The sequence below is a fragment of the Delphinus delphis genome, chromosome 17, assembly GCF_949987515.2.
Source record: "Delphinus delphis chromosome 17, mDelDel1.2, whole genome shotgun sequence".
Lineage (NCBI taxonomy): Eukaryota > Metazoa > Chordata > Mammalia > Artiodactyla > Delphinidae > Delphinus > Delphinus delphis.
Window position 1 is genome coordinate 17809743 of NC_082699.1, and position 20969 is coordinate 17830711.

General features: G+C 35.0%; 1 protein-coding gene across 10 annotated transcripts in view; it reads right to left on the reverse strand.

Moving 5' to 3' along the window:
- STAU2 (staufen double-stranded RNA binding protein 2) overlaps positions 1–20969 on the reverse strand; it is a 303644-nt gene that overhangs the window by 250009 nt on the left and 32666 nt on the right. For all 10 annotated transcript variants that reach the window (XM_059994776.1, XM_059994773.1, XM_059994769.1 and 7 more), the window contains 2 exons: positions 10886–11045; positions 2351–2486 (listed from right to left, as the gene is read on the reverse strand). In XM_059994776.1, coding sequence (XP_059850759.1) covers positions 2351–2486; positions 10886–11045 — 296 coding nt within the window. The remainder of the gene's footprint in view (positions 1–2350; positions 2487–10885; positions 11046–20969) is intronic.

Here is a 20969-nt window from a genome sequence, read left to right on the forward strand (position 1 = left end):
CTCCTAATATCTGAATTGTAATAATTGGTCGGTAAATATACAAAATGATTTTAAAAGCATCAGCATCCCAACACTAAAAGAAATGATATGTGACTGGATAGAGGTTATCAGCTAACACTACAACGGCAATCCTACTGCAATATAAATGCATCAAATCAATATATTGTATACCTTAAACTTACACAAAGTTATGTCAATTATGCCTCAGTTAAAAAGAAAAAATGTTTAAGCATCAGCAAATATCTGATCACACATGAGAAAGAATTACTTAGGCATAGAAGCAGTGGGAGAAATCACACCAAAAAATTTAATAGATTAGACCATATAACATTTAAAACTGTAGTACATTAAAAACAAACACAAAACTAAAAGCCAATTTTTTAAAAGCAGGAAAATCAAACAAATAGAATAGACTTAATGCTAATACCCTCAACACATAAACATTTGAAGACTGATCAAGCAATGCAATAAAAATTAGCAAATTAAAATAGACAAATCAAAATGGACAAGTAACTAATATATTTGAAAAACTGCTGAGCCTCATAAGTTATCAATAAAAGCAAAAAAAATTAAACATACCACTTTTTAACTATCAAACAAGACAATGTGTTTTAAACTCAATGTTGTCAGAATAGTACAAAACATACTATAAGAAATTAGTACAAGCTTTAATGTAATCAGGTAATATCAATAAATTACTCTTCTTAACCCAATATTCCCCTTATAGTAATATATCTTAAGGAAATAATCAGTGATGTGAACAAAAACTTGTATATAATTTTTACTGCAACATTAGTTATAATTGTCAAAAAAAGGGGAGGGGCTTCCCTGGTGGCACAGTGGTTGAGAGTTCGCCTGCCGATGCAAGGGACACGGGTTCGTGCCCCGGTCCGGGAAGATCCCACATGCCGTGGAGTGGCTGGGCCCGTGAGCCATGGCCGCTGAGCCTGTGCGTCCGGAGCCTGTGCTCCGCAACGGGAGAGGCCACAGCAGTGAGAGGCCCGGGTACCGTAAAAAAAAAAAAAAAAAAGGCGGGGGGGGGAAGCAATCTAGATGATCAAAAACAGGTATTTTTTTATATACTTATCAAGTATTCATTGTTTATACCTGTTTAAATACTGGTAGAGTACACCCTAGCCATATGAAGCATTATATAACCATCAAAAATATTCTTCAAAGGCTACTTAAAGATATGAAAAATGCTATCTGTATAAAGTGAAAAGAGGGCACAATACTGCATATTCAAAATGAACAAATGATGATATATTTATACAAAGAGACATTATTCAGCAACAAAAACTGGATGAATCTCAAAAAATGCAACATGGATGAATCTCAAAAAATCAAAAAACAAAAACAAGAAAACCATTATATGAAGTGAAAAAAGCCAGACACAAAAGAATAAATACTGTATGAGTCTATTTATAGAAGTTCAAGGGCAGGCAAAACTAACCTATGGTGATAGAACAGCAGTTACTTCTGGGAGGAGGTGTATGAAGTGCAAATAAGTGTGAGGAAACTCTCAGGGTGATGCAAATGTTCTGGAGTTTGATGGGGTGGTGACCACAGGAGGATATAAATATGTAAAAACGTCATCAAATAGACTATAAATACATATATACATAAATGAAATAATAAAATAAAGTCGTCAAGATGTATATTTAAGATCTGTGCATTTTACTGTTCATATATTATACCTCCATAAAGTAATACAGAAATTGCATATAAAGGATAATTTCAATTTGGTTAAATATATTTATATGCAAAGAATAAAAAGAATGTAAAGTACAACAAAATATTAAAGGTGTTTAATTCTGGGATTGCAAATTATTTGTATTTTTAACTTTCTGCATTTCCACATTCTCAACAATGAGTTACATGACTTTTATAAATGATGAGGAAAAAAAAAAAAACCCTGAACTTTTTAAAAGAATTCTGCCATGCTTGCAAAAGAAAATTCTGTTACACTTATAACTATCACAAAATTATTCAATGTGCAGAAATACTTAGTAAGTCCTTCTAACAACTTTCCTATAAGTTATAAACAGTCATAAACTAAATGAGCAAGATAACTGGAAAGCCCACACCACACTGTGGAATGATTTTAAAACATGGTCCTGCGTGCAGCAAACACAGGGCTCTTATGACTCAGCAACAACCAGCTCCTGAAAAAGTTAATTTTCTTTATTTATTACTTTAAGTATTCCTGATAAGCTTGATGTATCTAAATTCCATGCAAAAATGCCCCAAGTGAATTTTCTTTACAACAAAAATACCTTTTGAGTTTCAGAAACTTTTACAATATGCGTAAAATAATAAATAAGAACAAAACCAAAGAAGACATACAAACCTCTGATTGTACATGCCCCGAAAGTTGTAATTAGCTCTATAATTTGGGAAAGGCTTTGGATCTAACGGCCTGTAGATGGCAGGCTCTCCCCTTTTCATAGCAAGCCCATTCAGTTCCACAGTTGGTGTTATACTACCTGTTTAAAAGAAATATTAAAGGCACACAAGTGAAATATTTCCATAATAAATCATGCAGTCCATATTTATTTTACATATAATTACAATGGAAGACGGTGGCAGTGGATGCCCTTCTGCCTGATTTTCTAAGGGGGTGCATAAACAAGCTACATAAACAGGAAAATCGTTTCTAGTGAAATCTCTTTGGGGTTGCTGCAACATTTTCTGTACATTAATGACCAAAAATTCAACTTTATAGTCCCACTGTTTCAAAACAAGGAAAACAGAAGATTCATAGATGGCTCCGTTTGGATATTATAAAGCAACTACTGAATTTCAAAGTTCCTTACTCCAGAAAGCTTACAACTACTTAATCATTAAAAGCATTATCATCTGTGAATATTTTAAGTTATATTTTGGTTATCAAGCAACTAGACTTAGCAATATGTACAGGGTCATCAGTAACTCTTGGACTTGTCTAATGAAAATAAATTCTGAGTTTTTTCTATAACCAACAACAGGACGAAACAGTAAATACAAGTAATGCTTTCTGTGGATAATCTTAAAAGATACACGCTGAAGCATTTATGGATGAAGTGATATGTCTGAGATTTGTTTCAAAATAATTCAGAGGACACAGAGATGAGAAACAAGATGGGATGTGTGAGTAACTGCTGTGCCTGATAACAAGTACAGGGATGTTCAATAGCTTATCTTTTCTACTTTTGTAAAAGTTTGAAAAATCCCATAAAATATAACACACAATGTACAGTTATTATGTCAAGTTATTTTCAGTGCCAAGAAAGGTTATTTAGTAAATATACATATATGTTCCAAATAACAAATCACAAAAATGAATCTAAAGCTTTTATAGAGAGTAAAATTTATTTCTAATGTAAATTCTGTATTATTTCATTTGAATTATGCCTTTTGCACCATACATTTAAGACTCCCCTTCATCACGAACAAAAATGGATCCACTTACTGCAGCAGAGAAACTGGGGCACAAAGTACTAGCTGAGGAGTGGTGGAGCCTGACACAAATGCACAACTGGCTGCTAGGTCATAAGCAAGCCATCAAGAGTCATAAGCTGCTCGTTTTATGTCTCATCTCTAAAGAATTCACGTGAAACCACTGAAGAGCATAATAAGAACAGGAACTAAACCAAGGTTAAGAAAAAGGAAAAAATAAAGGCGGTGGGAGGACAAAGGAGAAAGCAGAAAAGGAAAAGATAAGGATAAGAAAAACAGCAAAGAAAAGCTAACATGTTAAGTAGTAAGTCGAATTAGTCCAAACTCCAAATTTAACACAAACACTCAGGGCAGAGGAAGAGTAAGTCAAGCACAAAGGGATTCTTTCTTTGTTTCTTACAGCATTTTACCGAGGGATAAGTAAAAAGTACAAACCTTAAGCATACAGCTCCATGAGTTACTATACATGTAACACTCATACAACCACCATTCAGATCAAGATCTGAACATTTCCATCACCCAGAAATACCCAGTCAATACCCACCTCCCCATGTTATCCATTCTGACTTCTGTCATCATAGGTTGGTTTTGCCTGTTCTTCAAATCTAAATGTGTATTAGTTTGTCTTGCTTCCTTCACTCAACATAATGCTTTGTTGAATATCACTTTCAAACTCGCCCACTGAAAAGCATTCCGCTCAGTTTATCTAATCTGCCCTTGATGGGACATCTGGGTTGTTTTCAGTTTGAGGCTATTAAGTATCAAGCCACCTTGAACACTCTTCAGTAAGTCTCTCAGCAGACCTATACGCTCTTCTCACTTGGGTATACACCTAGCAGTGGAATTGCTAGGTCAGAGGGTAGGTTCATGTTTAAAAGTAAAGTTAAAACTGCCTAACAGTTCTCCAAAGATAATTTTTAACACCAAGGAGCCATCCACACCTTAAGAAGTTTCCATTTTTCTTATTCCATAAAGATTTCAGTTTACTAATTAACAGATTAATCAGTTGTACAATTTATGTCATTATGAATTCTACTTTGCAACAATCATACAGGCACAAATAGCATAAAGTTCAAATGGGAAAACTAGAAAAGAAAAAAAAAAGCTTGAAAGACCTCATCCTTTAAGTATGGCAATAAACAGGAAAGTAGTGTGTTTGAAAATGAACAGTGAGATGATTTTAATGCACTGGTAGGATATACTATGTCTGCCATCTACACCAAAATTGCATTTTAAACTAGGTGAAAGTACTGTATTCATATTATTTAAATAAAGAAATAATCTCATACAAATTCCTCATTTGAAAGTAAGGCTACAGTACATTTTCTTCATAGAAATGCCAGAAACTGGTGCTGTGAAGGAGAGTAGAAGAGAAGCAGAAAAGCACAAACCACACAGAGAAGGTTTCAACTCCTCTGAGTGAAGTACTCCATCTGTTTCCTACAGAATGAGACTGACATCTCCACATGTGCATACCTCTCGTTACTTACATAGTAATGCTCTCACAGAAAACATTTAAAGAATAACTTCAAACTATGAGCTGTCTCTAGGAAATGCTAAGTACCATTGTTTTCAACATGTGACGGTTGGACCCAGGTTGCATAAAGATAATCATTGCATAGGAATCCTCATGTATTTTATGGCTATAGAGTTGACACTGTAAACACATAATCAGTTTTTAGTGGTTTTTAGATACATTAAAGGAAATTTCTATATTTACCAATGATTAAAAAAAAAGACTAATTAATTAGATACACAAACGTATATAACAACAATTGTGGACTCCTATCATGTGACAGATTAAAAACAAGATGCCACAACTAAGTTTTCAAGGAGCCATGTATTACTAACACTTAAAGAAACAACTTTGTAGGAAGTTAGAAAAGTCCCTGGAACATAGTAGTCACTCAATAAATATTTGTTGAAAGAATGAATTGATTAATCAATAAATCAGGGCTCTTGGAGAAATTATTGGAATCAGGGCAGGGAAAACACAAGATGACCCAGGAACATCTTATCGTGCCAGAAAGAAATGCCCAAAGAATGATGAGGAAATTATCTGAAGGACACAGGAGTCAACTTGAAGTGGTCATACCACTGGCCAAATCTGGGACAATCTGAGCATCAAAATAAATAATGACGATTGTAGATCCTAAACCTGTAGGTAAAACAGAAATCCAAAAGTCTATAGTGATATAAATAAACTAACAAAAAAAATGACAGGGACAAGAAAGCTCTTGGGTAGAATGCCAACTAATAAATCGAAAAAGAACATGGAATTAAAAATCACCCTTTGGCAACCTTCAGAGTAGCCATGGATTCAGACAAGAATCATCAATCCTCAGTCTTTCATGTAGGTGAAAGAAAGTTTGACAAGAAACAGAATGTTTATATAGTCTCAAAGTACCTCCTCAGAAAATAATTGTTCAGAACTTCTCTGGTCGCACAGTGGTTAAGAATCTGCCTGCCAATGCAGGGGACAGGGGTTCAAGCCCTGGTCTGGGAAGATCCCACATGCCACAGAGCAGCTAAGCTTATTCGCCACAACTACTGAGCCTGCGCTCTAGAGCCCGTGAGCCACAACTACTGAGCCCGTTTGCCACAACTACTGAAGCCCATGCGCCTAAGAGCCCGTGCTCCACAACAAGAGAAGCCACCGCAATGAGAAGCCTGCGCATCGCAATGAAGAGTAGCCTCCGCTACTCTCCGCTACTCAACTAGAGAAAGCCCGCGTGCAGCAACGAAGACCCAACGCAGCCAAAAATAAACAATAAATAAATAAATTTATTTTAAAATATATTTGTTAATTATATTATTTAATAATAAAACATACTTAAAATTAATTAACTTTACAATACAGAAGCCTGGCAGACATACTCTTCACCAAGAAACAAAAGACATCACTAATGGGACAAATCAGTATCATGTGTCTCTTGATATGAAACACCGAGATGAGCCCAGGTCACTTCTGTGATGATATTCATGCTAAAAATGCATAAATCATGAGGAAACACCAGACAAACTCCAGTGAGGCGCATTCTACAAATGATGTGTAGAAACGTCAAGGTCATAAAAAACAAGAAAGACTGAGGAACTGTTTCAGACTGAAGTGGAATGAAGAGAAACAGTCTATGATGCTGATTAGATGCTGGTCTTACAAAGGATGTAACTGGGACCATCAGTGAAGTGTGACTGGAGTCTGTGGATTACACGGTGATACCAAATCAATGTTAACTTCCTGATAGGACAGTGTCTGTGTACTTAAGAAATAATGGGTAATGGGACACCATGTCCGTAACTTATTCTCAAAAGGTTCAGAAATGTTAACCATTTCTGAGTGACGGGTACCTGGGAGCTCTTTGTACTCTTTCTACAAAATTTATATGTATAAGAAATTATTTCTAAAAAAAGTTTAAAAAAATAAGAGGAAGGAGAAAGCAAAGTAGTTCTATGATATCCTCCTCATTAACAGCAGATTACCCATGCTGTACTAAATTTAACTCCTCTCTGGGACATAACTACTTTTTAAGGTCCATCTACTTCCTGTGAAGTCAGGACTGGATCTCCCCTCCTCTGCAGTGCAGACAGGAATGGATTGTCTTTTCAATAAAAGTGCTAGGTTATATATTAAAAGGAAGAAAAAAATCTTGACTCCTACCTCACCTCATACATAAACCTCAATTCCTGACAGACTGTAGATCTAAATTTAAAAGACAAAATAATAAAACTTCTAAAAATAATATGAGGTTATCGTCACAATTCTGTGGGAGATAAAGATGTCTTAAAGAGCACAAAAAAAGCACCACCATTCCAGCAATTCCACTTCTGGGCATTCATCCCGAAAAAACAAAAACACTAACTTGAAAAGATATATGCACCCCCACGTTCATGGAAGCAAGCTAAGTGTCCACTGATGGATGAATGGATAAAGAAGAGGTGATGATACACATATACAATAGACTATTATATAGCAATAAAAAAAAAATTTTGCCATTTGTGACAGCATGGATGGCTCTTGAAGGCATTATGCTAAATGAAATAAGTCAGACAGAGAATGACGAACACCATATGACCTCACTTATATGTGGAATCTAAAAAAAACAAAACACAAAAAAACAGAACTCATAGATACAGAGAAGAGATTGGTGGCTGCCAGAGGTGGGAAGTGGGGGGAGGTGTAATAGGTGAAGGGGGTCTAAAAGGTACAACCTTCCAGTTATAAAATAAATAAATCATGAGGATGTAATATACAGCATGGTGATTATAGTTAATCATACTGTATTTTATACCTGAAAGTTGCTAAGAGAATATATCTAAAGCGTTCTCATCATGAGAAAGAAAATATTTTAATAACTATGTATGGTGACCGATGTTAATGAGATATTCTGGTGATTTCACAACGCATACAATACAAATCATTATGTTGTACAGCTGAAACTAATATAATGCTATATGTCAATTAGACTTCAATTTTTAAAAAGCACTAACCATAAGGGAAAAGACTAATAAATTAGACTTCATTAATATAAAAATTTATGTTCATCAAAATGCACCATTAGGAATATGGAGATATTTGCCATACACATATCTGACAAAGTATATTAATCCAGAATACGTAAGAACCCTATAAGTCAATAAAAAACTGAAAAAATTTAAAAACTGACAAGGCAGTTTCTTAACAGGAAAAATATATCAACAGCAGAGAAGATCCTAATGGCAACAGGCATATGAAAAGGTGATCACTTTAATTATTAGGGAAACGCAAATTAAAACCACAATGAAATACTACCATATCCCCAGAAGAACAGGTAGAAATTTTAAGATACCCTATATTGAGAAGGATGTGGAAAACTCTCATATACTGCTAGTGGGAGTGAAATGTGATAAGTTTGATATTATGTATTAACACTGAAAACATGCAAAACCTACGACCCAACTATTCCAATCCTAGCTACACAGCCAACAAAAATGTATACATACAAGAATATTCATAGCAATATTACTTCTAACAGCCCCAAACTAGAAGCAACTCAAATGTCCACCATTAGTATAATGAATAAGTAAATTGTGGTATATCCATGCAGTGGGATACTACATAGCAAAGAAATACTAGACTGTTAACACACAACACAATGAATCTCACAAACATGACATTGAGAAAAACAAGCTATCACAAAAAAGTATGATGCATGATTCCAACAAGCAGGCACAACAAATCTAGGATGACAGAGAGAAGAAGAGTGGTTCCTTTGGAGATGTTTAACCACTAAAAGAGGGCATGAGGGAGGCTTCTGAGGCACTGGTAAAGCCTGCAAAGTGTTCACAGTGCAAAACGCCATCAAGGCTCAACAACCATAATCTGTGCACTTGCCAGAACATAATATTAGGCTTTATTTTAAAAATTTACCTCAACAGTGAATAAACGTGTAAAATGTCACACAAAAAAATAAAATTAAAATTTACCCCCCAAAATCTACTCGTTCTGTCAGCTCACTGCAACATTCCACGGTGGAAACTTATCTCCACTGGTCTGAAAGGCCAGGGAGCCAGACTCTCTCCTGTTTCCTTCCTCTGACTCCTTTGCTAGTTTACCTCCGGCTACAACCCTTGGAAGTGGACCTGACCCAAAGCTCAGCACACAACACAAATGGACACTTGTCCTTCTGTCCATTCCAACTGCCGCGCCAATATTCCAGCAGAGGAGGGGGCAACAGCATTCCACGCACGTGTGTTTCTTTTCTTTCTTCACCCGTAAACTATGGCAGTGGTTTCCTAACTGATTTTGCTTTTGGTATTTTCCACCTTCCATTCACATGTCAAACTCAACTTCCTAAACTGCTCTTTTAAACACATCACCCACCTGCTCGTGAAAATTAATCCAAACTATGGATAAAATTTATCTCCTAAAGCTGCAGTCAAGTCCATCACAACCTACTTTCTAACTACATCTCTCGTCTTGTCTCTTACTAGCCACTTAACCTGCTCTAATTAAAAACCGTCTACAAAAAAATTTTTTTTTGCAAAACCCATCATCCAGATTCCTATTCCAATGTCTTTCCTCATCGTATTCCCTCAGCCTGGAATATTCTTTTCTCTCCTCTATACGTACGTGCCTACTCTCTATTCATGACCTATATCTCACCTCAACTACTTCAGTCCATGTTTATCATTACTTATAATACCGACGCCTATTATTACTCACTTGGTACTTAATCTTTACCACTGAGTTACATGTTTTATGTAAATGACTAAAATCCTCACAGCAAAGGACAATGGTTTATAACTCTTAGATATATTAAAACAAATGCTTAATAGAGGCAGTGGTGGTGTGGTGCTAATGATCAACCAGTAATCTGAAAAGAGTTTTAAAAGTTAAGAAAGTAGACAGTCTCTTACCAGCTTCAAGCTGAATTGGTTTTTTTATTATAATAATATTTTTGCTTATTTACCCATACTTAATAAATACTGGAATCAGCTGAACAGATGCAAAAGGACTACTACTAGGAAAGTCATGGAGTTCTGGAAAAGGCAGTCCTTGCAAGAGGAGACTGTCTACCTAACACATGCCATGTGGGAAAGAAGTGTCTGACCTGACTCTGACCATAAGCACGTGAACTATAATTAAACAGACTACAGAGTCGCTGCCGCAGGCAAGTGTCCTTTTTCACTCCGTCACAAAAGTACTCCATCTAAAGCAGTATCGGTCAGAAGGTAGCCACTTGCATTAATAGGTTAACAGATGAGTAAATGGACACAGGGCTGGCACTAAACTTACGGAACTTCATTAATTTGAGGCTACCAATTCATGCACTGTGTCTGATACAGGTTTGCGCTTCCCAAGAGATAACTGGACACATAATGTTTTTGGTACTGCATGCAATTAGAACAACTTTTTAAAATTATTCTTAGGAGATTAAAATTAGAACACTCATTTACTTAGCAGTATATTACACACAGGTGGGTTTTTCGGATTTGTGGGTTTCTTAAACTCCATATGAATGTTCTAAATGTAAATGGCAACCATTTCTACATGAACAAATAAAATAATAAGATGCTTAGGGCTAATTTTATAATTTTCTATTAAACTAAAATAAAGAATAACTTTTTAATTATTAAATTATATATTATACATTTAGAAAGAGAAACTGATCATTTCTATCTTTGCTTTAGAAAAACAAACTCAGTCCTATTTTCTGTTCTTTGTATCCAAATGTCTTTTTATCACACATAAAAAGTAAACAATGCACCTTTAGAGTATCCACTAAAGCAAATTTTTAAAATAATTACAATTACCGTCTTCATTCTCTCACCTTCAGTTATTATTCGGCTGTCTTTACCAGCTGTGCTGTCAATACCTGTTGACTATGCAATGGGCCTGTATGAAGGAAAATACAGAGAACAGCACATGCAGAAGATGACAACAGGACGAAACGAGTCAGGGCCATACCTGGGTTATTGTTAACACTGCTTTTGGGCGGCTTCTGAACTGGTTTGGGAAGCGTAGATTCAGTCAAAGCCTTGTTAGCAACAGCCTGCTGGGCCTTCTTTATACTGCTCCCTTCGGATTCCCATGTCTGCTCCCCAAGACTCAGCTGCACTGAGAACATCTTGGAAAAACATACAGAGACAAAGAAAACATTGAAATTTTTCAGGAAATAAAGTGTGCTGTCTGAGAGAAAAATAGATACACTACAGAATCAAAATTTTAGAGCAAGAGTTGAGCTTACAGATCATTTGCAACAAAAATCTTATTCTAACTAGTGAACGAATTTTAAGAGATTGTGCCAAATTCTGTTCTATCCAAAGGCTTAACAGCAGCTCTAAGTGTACATGTTGGGTAGAATGTATCAAGAAGAAATCGCTTCCCTAAATGGAATCATACTGTTAATGTCAGTCAGTCTTCAAAAAAGTAGAATAAGAACAAAGAGTAAGAGAAACTATACGAGAATCCAAAAGGTCTGTGTCTCTGTAACTTTTACAAAATCTAATTCCTTAAACTTTATACCTAGCACAATCTAGTCAGTGAGTCAGGAAATCCTATTAAATATTCTGTCATCAAGGAACTCTCAATCCTCCACAACCAACCTTTAACCAGTCACCAAATTCAGTCAATTTTAACCTCATGAATATTTCTCAAATCTCCTTCTTCTCTCTGCCAGTGACACTGCTACACTAGATGTATCTTAGCTTAGATATAATAATATATCTAAGCCAACTGACTGCTGCTAAATCGAACTATCTTGAAAACTCAAATCCAACTGCATCACTCCAAACAACACCAGGTTAAAAACCTTCGATTGTTCCCCTTGTAACACGGCACAAAGGAGCTACCTGTCCATCTTCATTTCACACCCACCCCTCCCCTTGCACATCCTAACATTCCATTTACACCGGATTTCCATATGCATCCAAAAACCTATTGTTCACCTTTAAAATTTAGGATCAAGTTACAGGATACACATACAATCTGCTGTTTTACTCCACAGACAGTTTACTACTTTGTAGGAATACAAGGTATGAACCTCAAAATACTTATTAATTATGAAGAAGTAAATGTCTTTGCAGGAAAGAAATCAGGTAGAAAATACCTTTAACAACAGAGTGATTAAAGTTAGCATCATCAATAATCATTCAAAGGGACATCATGTGCCTCCTGATATGATCCAATGAGAAGTATGTAGCATTCTTGGCTAAAAATGTTTACCCTGAATCTAATCATAGAGAAACAATCAGGCAGATCTGGGTTATGGTATATTCTATAAGACAACTGACCTAAACTCTTCAAAACTGTCAATATTATGAAAGAAAAAACCAAACAAAAGAATGCATGGGGGCTGTCCTAGATTAAAGGATGCTGAAGAGACATGATGGGGTGTAATAAAGTACAATGTATGATCCCTGACTGGATTCGTACTGGGAAGAAAAGTATAAAGGGCATTTAGAGAACAACCAGGGAAATTTGACTATAGACTATAATATACTAAACAAACTCAGTCAAGTTTAAATTTCTTGAGTGATTATAGTACTATGGTTATGAAGAAGAACGTCTTTGGTCTTACAAGATAGATATACAAGTATTTAAGGATAAAATGTCATGATGGTTGAAATTTATTTTCAAATTGTTCAAGGAAAAAGTATGTATTTATACAGAAGAGCAAGAAGAGAAGTAAATGTAGCAATGCAGTAAATAACTGAATGATTAGTAAATCTGAAAGCTCCATTATACTGCTCTTTCAGTTTTTCCTGTAGGTTTTCAATTTTTCAAAATACAGAGTTGAAAATATTTATAAGCATTTGAAATTCAAAATATGTACATATTTATTAAAAGTGAATAATTTTTCTTTTATTCTGATTCAGTTTAAAATTTTTACCTAAAACATATCTTTAATTCATTGACCCCCGATTTTAAAACGACTTTTCAATGACCAGGTCTTTTGGCTTTCAACGTACAGTATATAACAAAGAACTCTGCCACAAAGAAAACATTCTCTCTCCCATTCTCCTCCAAATCAGTTCATGCTCCAGAATTTTCCAGCCATTATTCTTCCATTAATTCAGGTTCAAAACCTCAGTAGCTTCTTTGTTTATCCTTGTTTTCCTAAGACTTATTTAACAACACCTCAAAACTGTTCTTTGCTATTTCTGTTGTCACCACCTTAGTCTAAAGCCCCTATAAACTCAGATTTCCTGCCTCCTAATCTTCCAGATGTCATCACTTTCCCAGTCTCACTGGCCAGACACCTTTGAATGGTCTTCCTTGCCTGCTCCATTTCTCTCTGCATTCTCCCCTGCATCCAGTTGATTCAACCTCAAAAATATTTTTCAGATCTGGCCTTTCTTTGTAATGTTTGCCAATATCTTAGTGAAGAGTATCAATGTATCCCTCTCCTAAATTACTGTAAGACCATCCTAATATCACTCCTTTAACATAAGACTTTCCCATTCAAACTATCCTTCTTAGGAATTCCCTAGTGGTCCAGTGGTTAGTACTCCGTACTTTCACTGCCAAGGCCTGGGTTTGATCCCCAGTTGGGGAACTAAGATCCCACAAACCGCGCCATCACCAACATGAACATTCTATAAAATGCAAATGCATCCAAGTCAATCTTCTGCTTTTCTGAAACCTCTTAAGAATCCTACTACATTGTACACCTAAAACTAATACAACATTTTATGTCAATTATATCTCAATAAAACTGGAGAGAAAAAAAAGAGTCCCACTACAATAAAAATTTGATAATTTTGAGTAGGACTCCTGGGACATACTGTTTATGAGCTGAAGTCACAATCCACCATTTACTATGTGTAACATTAGGGAAGTTAATTCTTTCCCTCTGTTTTCTTACTTCTTTAGTGAAAGTGGGGTAATAAGAACACAGAGAATGGTTATGAAAATTAAAACAAATTTGTGTAAATGCCATTTGAAATGTAGAGATTGTCAAACTGGATAAAAAAAACAAAATCCAACTGTATGCTACCCTCAACTATAAAGACACATGGTTTAAAAGCAAGGGGATAGAAAAAACTTTATCATGATAACATAAAGCAATGAAAGGTCAGAATGGTTATATAAATATCAGACAAAGTAGATTCCAGAGCAAAGACTACTACCAGTGATAACAAAGGTCATTTCATAACGATAAAGGGGCCAGTTAATCAAGAAGAGGATTAACAATCCTAAACACTTGGGCGACTAATAACAGAGTTTCAAGATACATGAAGCAAAAACTAACAGAACTGCAAAGAGAAATAAAGAATCCACAATTAAAGTCAGAGATTCAATACCTCTCTCCCAATAATTGATATAACAATGACCAAGCAATCAGGAAGAATACAGTAGACCTGAACAACACCATCAACCAACATAACCTGACTGCAATGTTTTTAAAACATCTACCCAAGAAGAACAAATATACATTTGTTCTCAATTTCTCACAAAAAATTTACCAAGACAGACAATATTCTGGACCATAAAACAAGTCACAACAAATTCTAAGGAGTCAAGTGATGAACAGTATGCTCTCTGAACACAATGGAATTAGATTAGAAAATAAGAACAGAAAGATCTCTGGAAAATCTCCAAATATTTGGAAACTACGTAACACATTTCTAAATAACCTATGGGTAAAAGAAGAAACCAAGGGGAAAATAGAAAGTATTTTAAACTGAATGAAAATGAAAACTCTACATTTCAAAAGATGACACTGCTAAAACAGTACTAAAGGGAAATTTCTAGCACTAAATGCCTACACTAGAGAAGAAGTAAGGTCTCAAGTAAGTTAACTTCAGCTTTAATCTGAAGAAACCAGAAAAAGAGTAACTCGAACCTGAAGTAAATAGGAAAAAACGTAATAAACATAAAAGCAAACATAAGAAAATAAATATAGAAAAATAATAGAGAAAAAAAAAAATAAAACCAGAAGCTGGTACTTCACAAAGATCAATAAAATTTGTAAACTCTGTGCAGACTAATCATGAAAAAAAGATAAGACACAAATTACCAGTATCAGGAATGAGAGAGGTGACATCACTACAGATTCATAAAATATTAAAAAGAAACAAGGGAATATTTTTTTAACAACTTTATGCCAATAAACTCAACAACCTAAGTTCTTAAAAGCCACAGTTACTAAAGCTCATTCAAGAAGAAACAGGTAACCTGAACGCATTATACATGTTAAGGAAATTCAATCTGTAATTTAAAATCTTTCCACAAAGAAAACTCTAGGCCCAGATGGTTCTGATGATAAATTCTACCAAACATTTAAGGAAGAAATAATGCCAATTTACAAAAACTCTTCCCAAAACTTGAATCAGAAGGAACACCTCTCAACTTATTCTATGAAGCTAGCGTTACCTTGATACCAAAACCAGAATAAGATACTACCAGGGAAAACAAAATAAAACTACACACCAATACCTCTCATAAAGATAAACATAAAAATCCTCAACAAAATATTAACAAATGGAATCTATCAATATAGAAATGAGATAATACTTTATAACCAAGCATTTTATCCCAGGAAGGCAAGGGTTTATTCTACATTTCAGAGTCAGTCAATGTAACTCACAATACTAAGAGATTAAAAATGGAAAAATTAAAAAAAAAAAATGGAAAAATCATGACCATCTCAATCAATGTAGAAGAACCATGACAAAAACCAACATCTATTCATGTTAAAACTCTCAGCAAAAAAGTAATAATAAAAAAATAAAATAAAGAATTTCCTCAATCTGATTAAAGGCATCTACAGAAAAAGCTACATCTAACATCAAAATTAATGAAGAAAAACTGAATGTCTGCCCATAAAGTCAAGTTAAGAGATATCTGCTCTCACTACTTTTATTCAACATTGCACTGTAAGTTCTAGACAATGCAATTAGGCAAGAGAAATAAATAAAAGACATTCAGATTAGAAAGTAAGATTTAAAACTGTCTTTATTTACAAATAGCTTGTGGGACACCAACCAGAATCTTAAAAAAAAAAAAGAAAGAAAAAGTCTACTAGAACTAATAAGTGAGTTTAGCAAGACTGCAAGATGCTAGATCAATATAGAAAAATCAGTGTATTTTTGAAGCAGACTCACAGATACAGAAAACAAACTAGTGGTTACCAGTAGGGAGCGGGGTAGGGGTAATGTAAGGATGGAGGAGTGGAAGGTACAAACTACTGGGTGTAAGATAGGCTCAAGGATGTATTGTACAACATGGGGAATATAGCCAATATTTTGTAATAACTGTAAATGGAAGTAACCTTAAAAATTGTATTAAAAATTTTTAGAAAAAAAAGTAATCTGATATATTTCTCTCTCCTAAATTCTTAGGCACTATGCAGATTCCCTATATTAGAGAGGCAGTTATTTTTAGCACTATTTCACAGTATCAAATAAAGTTAACCTACAATGGAAAAAGTAGGAATTTTCTGATTTCTGTATTTGCACTTTTATTCTACATACTCATATGTGTATATTTATACACAAATGTTATACATATATTTCAATGTTTTAATATGTATAAAATAAAATATATAAAACAGAAAAATATCAGTGTATTTTTATATACTAGCAATTCTTAATAAGAATTATAAATTGAAATTTGAAAAACAATACCACTTAAAGTAGCATCAAAAATATGAAAGAGATAAACCTAAAGATGAGAAATACCTGTCCACTGAAAACTACAAAATACTGTTGACAGAAATTAAAGAATATCTAAATAAATAAGAGATACTCTGTTCATAGGTTGGAAGATTCAGTTTTTCTAACATGTTAGTTTCCCCCAAATTGAGCTATAAATTAATTGCAATTCTATTCAAAATCCCAGCAAGGTGCTTTATAGAATGGACAAGCTGACTTTAAAATTCATATGAAAATGCAAAGGATGTTGAATAGCCAAAACAACTCTGAAAATGAAGAACAAAATTAGAGGGCTGGTACTACCAGATTATAAAGCTACAGTAATCAAAACAGCATAGTATTTGCATAAAGATAGGAAAATAGACCAACAGAACAGAACAGAGTCCAGAAATAAACAAACATATATATGGACAGCTGATTTTTGACAAAGGTGCCAAGGCAATGCAGTAAGGAAAGGAAAATCTCTTCAACAACTGGACATCCATATGCAAAAAATATATATATATATATCTTGTTCCATAACTCATCATATACAAAAATTAACTCAAACTGGCAATTAGATCTAAATATAAGACCCAAACGTAAAAACTTAAACTATATAACATCCAGAAGAAAGCACAGAAGAAAATCTTACGACCTTTAATGGGGCAAAGATTTCTTAGATATAATACCAAAAGCAAAATCTATAAGAGAACAAATGGATAAACTGGAGTTCATCAAAATTAACAATTACTGCTCTTCAAAAGACAATGTTAAAAAAAGATAAGCCACAAAGAAGCAGAAATAATTGCAAAGCACATATCTAATAAAGGACTTGAATCCAGAGTATACAAAGAGAGGCATCGCAGGAAACAGCAGAGTAGAAACCTCCAATAACGAACAGTGTCTGTCATATTATAAATACTCAATAGACATTTTACCAAGGATTTTTTAATCCTATATACAACTAACATGCAATGAGACAATTATCTGGGTACCTCCATCATCAACATAATTGCTGAAAATTTACAAATCATCATTCCATTATACTACACTAGAATAGGTATCATAGTTCTCAAATCACAGATGAGAAAGCTGAGATTCTAAATTAGTTGTTCAAGGCCACACAAGCTGGATAATGCAGGGCAAAGATCACGCTTGGGAAATCTAGCAAGAATTAAAAAAAAAAAAAACAAAACACTTCGCTTCAAGGCCACTGGGTAATGCTGCCTCCCTCAGTGATATCTATTCCAAAGCAAACCTTCTCAAAGTGTCAGTACGAGAGCAGCTTTCTTAACACTTAGCCATGCACATACACAACTCATCAAAATAGGGAAATAAAGTAAAAAAAGAAAATACCACTTTATGTTATTCATGGCTCTCTTCCTTATACTCTATATTATAATAGCCTTCTGAGATTTGAGAAAATCAAAACAATTCATAGGAAAAATAAAGAACTGGATTTAGGTACTTAAGAGATACAGCAATGTCATAGTAATTCACGTTAATATAAAGTGTAACAAATTACTTCAGAGTTCAATTAAAAAGTGAGTATAAAAACAAAAGGGGACAAGGCAAACATTAAAATAGTTTTTATTTAGGGCTTCCCTGGTGGCGCAGTGGATAAGAATCTGCCTGCCAATGCAGGGGACACAGGTTCGATCCCTGGTCCGGGAAGATCCCACATGCCGCGGAGCAACTAAACCCATGCACCACAAATACTGAGTCTACACTCTAGAGCCCACGAGCCACAACTACTGAAGCTCACGTGCCACAGCTACTGAAGCCCACATGTCTAGACCCGGTGCTCCGCAACAAGAGAAGCCACAGCAATGAGAAGCCCGAGCACCACAACAAAGAGTAGCCCCCGCTCACCGCAACTAGAGAAAGCCTGTGCGCAGCAACGAAGACCCAACGCAGCCAAAAATAAATAAATAAATAATTTCTTAAATATATATATAATCTTTTATTTAATAATCACACATCAAAAGTTGTACAAGTTGTTCACATTCTGTAAGACTCAATGGAGGAAAGAGGAAAGCATGTAGATAGATCACTACCTCCCATGAAGTATGTATAAGAAGACAATTCTATACCAGCCTGAAGACATTAATCTCTATCCTGTGTTTCTCAACTCTGGATGCACATCTGGGTCATTTGAGAGCTTTAAAAAAATCCTGATGTCTAGGCTTCATCCAAGACCAATTAAATTAGCATTTCTGGGAGTGAGACTCAGGCATAAGTATTTTTTAAAGCTCCCTTGGTGATTCCAATGAATAGCCAAGGCTGAAAACCACTACTGTAAGTGTGTGTGTGTGTGTGTGTGTGTGTGTGTGTGTGTGTGTGTATAAAATATATATGTATGTATATGGAAATTGCCATATAACTGGTTACTGTCCCAAGAAAATTAATGAGTTGGGCCTAGGTTTAAATTTTTCATGCCAGAGATAATCATTTATTTCATTAAAATACAGTTTATATCTCACTTAAAACCACTGGTAGACATGCATAAATGCAAAGGACTTTGCTTTCCACAAAAAGGATCCAGACCTAGCCAATTAATATTAACAATAATTATTAATTAGTATTACTTAGACTCATAAATACTATCTTTCATTCAAGAATATGATAAGTATTCTAGTACTCACTCTTTAAAAATGAGCAACAGGCTAAATGGTGTGGTCTATGACCAAAACACCCAGAGCAGTAGGTGTAGGTTGTCCAAGGGATCTCTAGATCTCCTTAAAACCCAAAGGAATCTGGGACTGTCTAGAAAAAAGAATGTGGACCACAACAAACCTGGTGCATTAGAAGGGGAATTTAATGACACAGAAGAAACTTAAGGGAGGGGAGGGGAGAGAAAGCTGGAGGAATGACCTTGAAAAGGTGAGAAGGGTTGGGATTTAGTACAGAAATAGAGGGGTTGGCCTCTACAAGTCGTTCATCGGTAACTCAGAAGGGAAGCAGAGTTGGGATTTGGGTTGCGATTTTGCTAAGCATGTACTAACCAAGGGGGGAAGAGAGTTGAGGGTACATACAAAGCATATGGAATTTAAGCTAGATAAACATGTGAGGACTGAGGGAAGTAAGAAATAGTAAAACGGTGGTGGAATCAATGGATCTGTGGTGTGAAAGGACTATTGAAGTCAGACCACTAGAGGGAATGAAGTAGGTGTCAGAGACGAATGAATGCTTGAGATTGTAATTATGCCGGCTCTTGCAGTTATTGGTAATGAAAAAAATCAAGAATGTGATCACAGGAATGAGTGGCTGAAGGAGAGTGGAAGACAACATAATTGGAGACATGCAAGAAACTGAAATGTCAGCATGTTGGAACAACCATCATTTAGACAATGATATCATCAAAAATTAAAACAGGATGAGTATTGTAGAGAGTGAAAGTGAGCCGTGAGAAATGTGATGGAATCACCCAGAGGTCAGCAAACGACTACCGTGATGTTACACTGGGGGTCAGTCTATTAACATGAAATTCAAACCTGGGGGTCTATCTCAAGGAAGAACACCTGGAATTGGCCATGAGAAGCAAAGAGGACACATACTGCAGGAACCATGAACTGTAGAAGAATAAAATATTTCTTACCCTAAATAAGCTCAGTCTCATACAATAATAATGACCAACAAATACCACGGTACCACAGCACAGTAATGACTACAACTAAGAAAGTCGGAACCTGCTGGAGGCCCAGCGGAAGGAGCAGAGAAGTTTCAGAAAGGTTTGAAAGACGTGAGATGTGTGTTCAAACCTGACAGATGTGAAAAAACATGAGACATTATAAGAAATGAAAACAGTTCAACATGATTAAGGGCAGAAAGAATGAGTATGAAATAGATATGATTAACGGGAATGGAAGAGGATCAGGGTATAAGACTAGACAGGTAGACCAAGGCCACTACCTTCTTCTCTGAACAAAAAATATTATGAACAAATTAAAGTGCTGCCCAGAAATCCTTCATAAAAGCCTCTAATATGGAATAAAATTGATGGATTTCAGTTTCATCTTATTTTCCTTACTTTGAAGGAGATGCTAGAAATAATAATCCTGTGCTTTATGAAGATGAACCAACTTTTAGAGAATCAATTGCTTCCACACTGTATACAAAAATTTATAATCATTACCATAATCTCCAATATCCAAGATTAAAAATGTGCCAAGGAAATTTGTGCACAACTGAGTTTTTAAAAACAGATTAATAGAGCTCAAACATAAATGCATCAGTCATAGATTTCTTTGCAACATGTATACGTAAAAACATATATGTGTGAGGCTATATAAAAATATAAATCAATTTTCCATTTAAAAGAATATTATAACTGAATACATAGATAACAACAAAACTGGTATATACAAATTTTATAAATGGTGACTCTTAAAATTAAAAATCATATTGGAAAA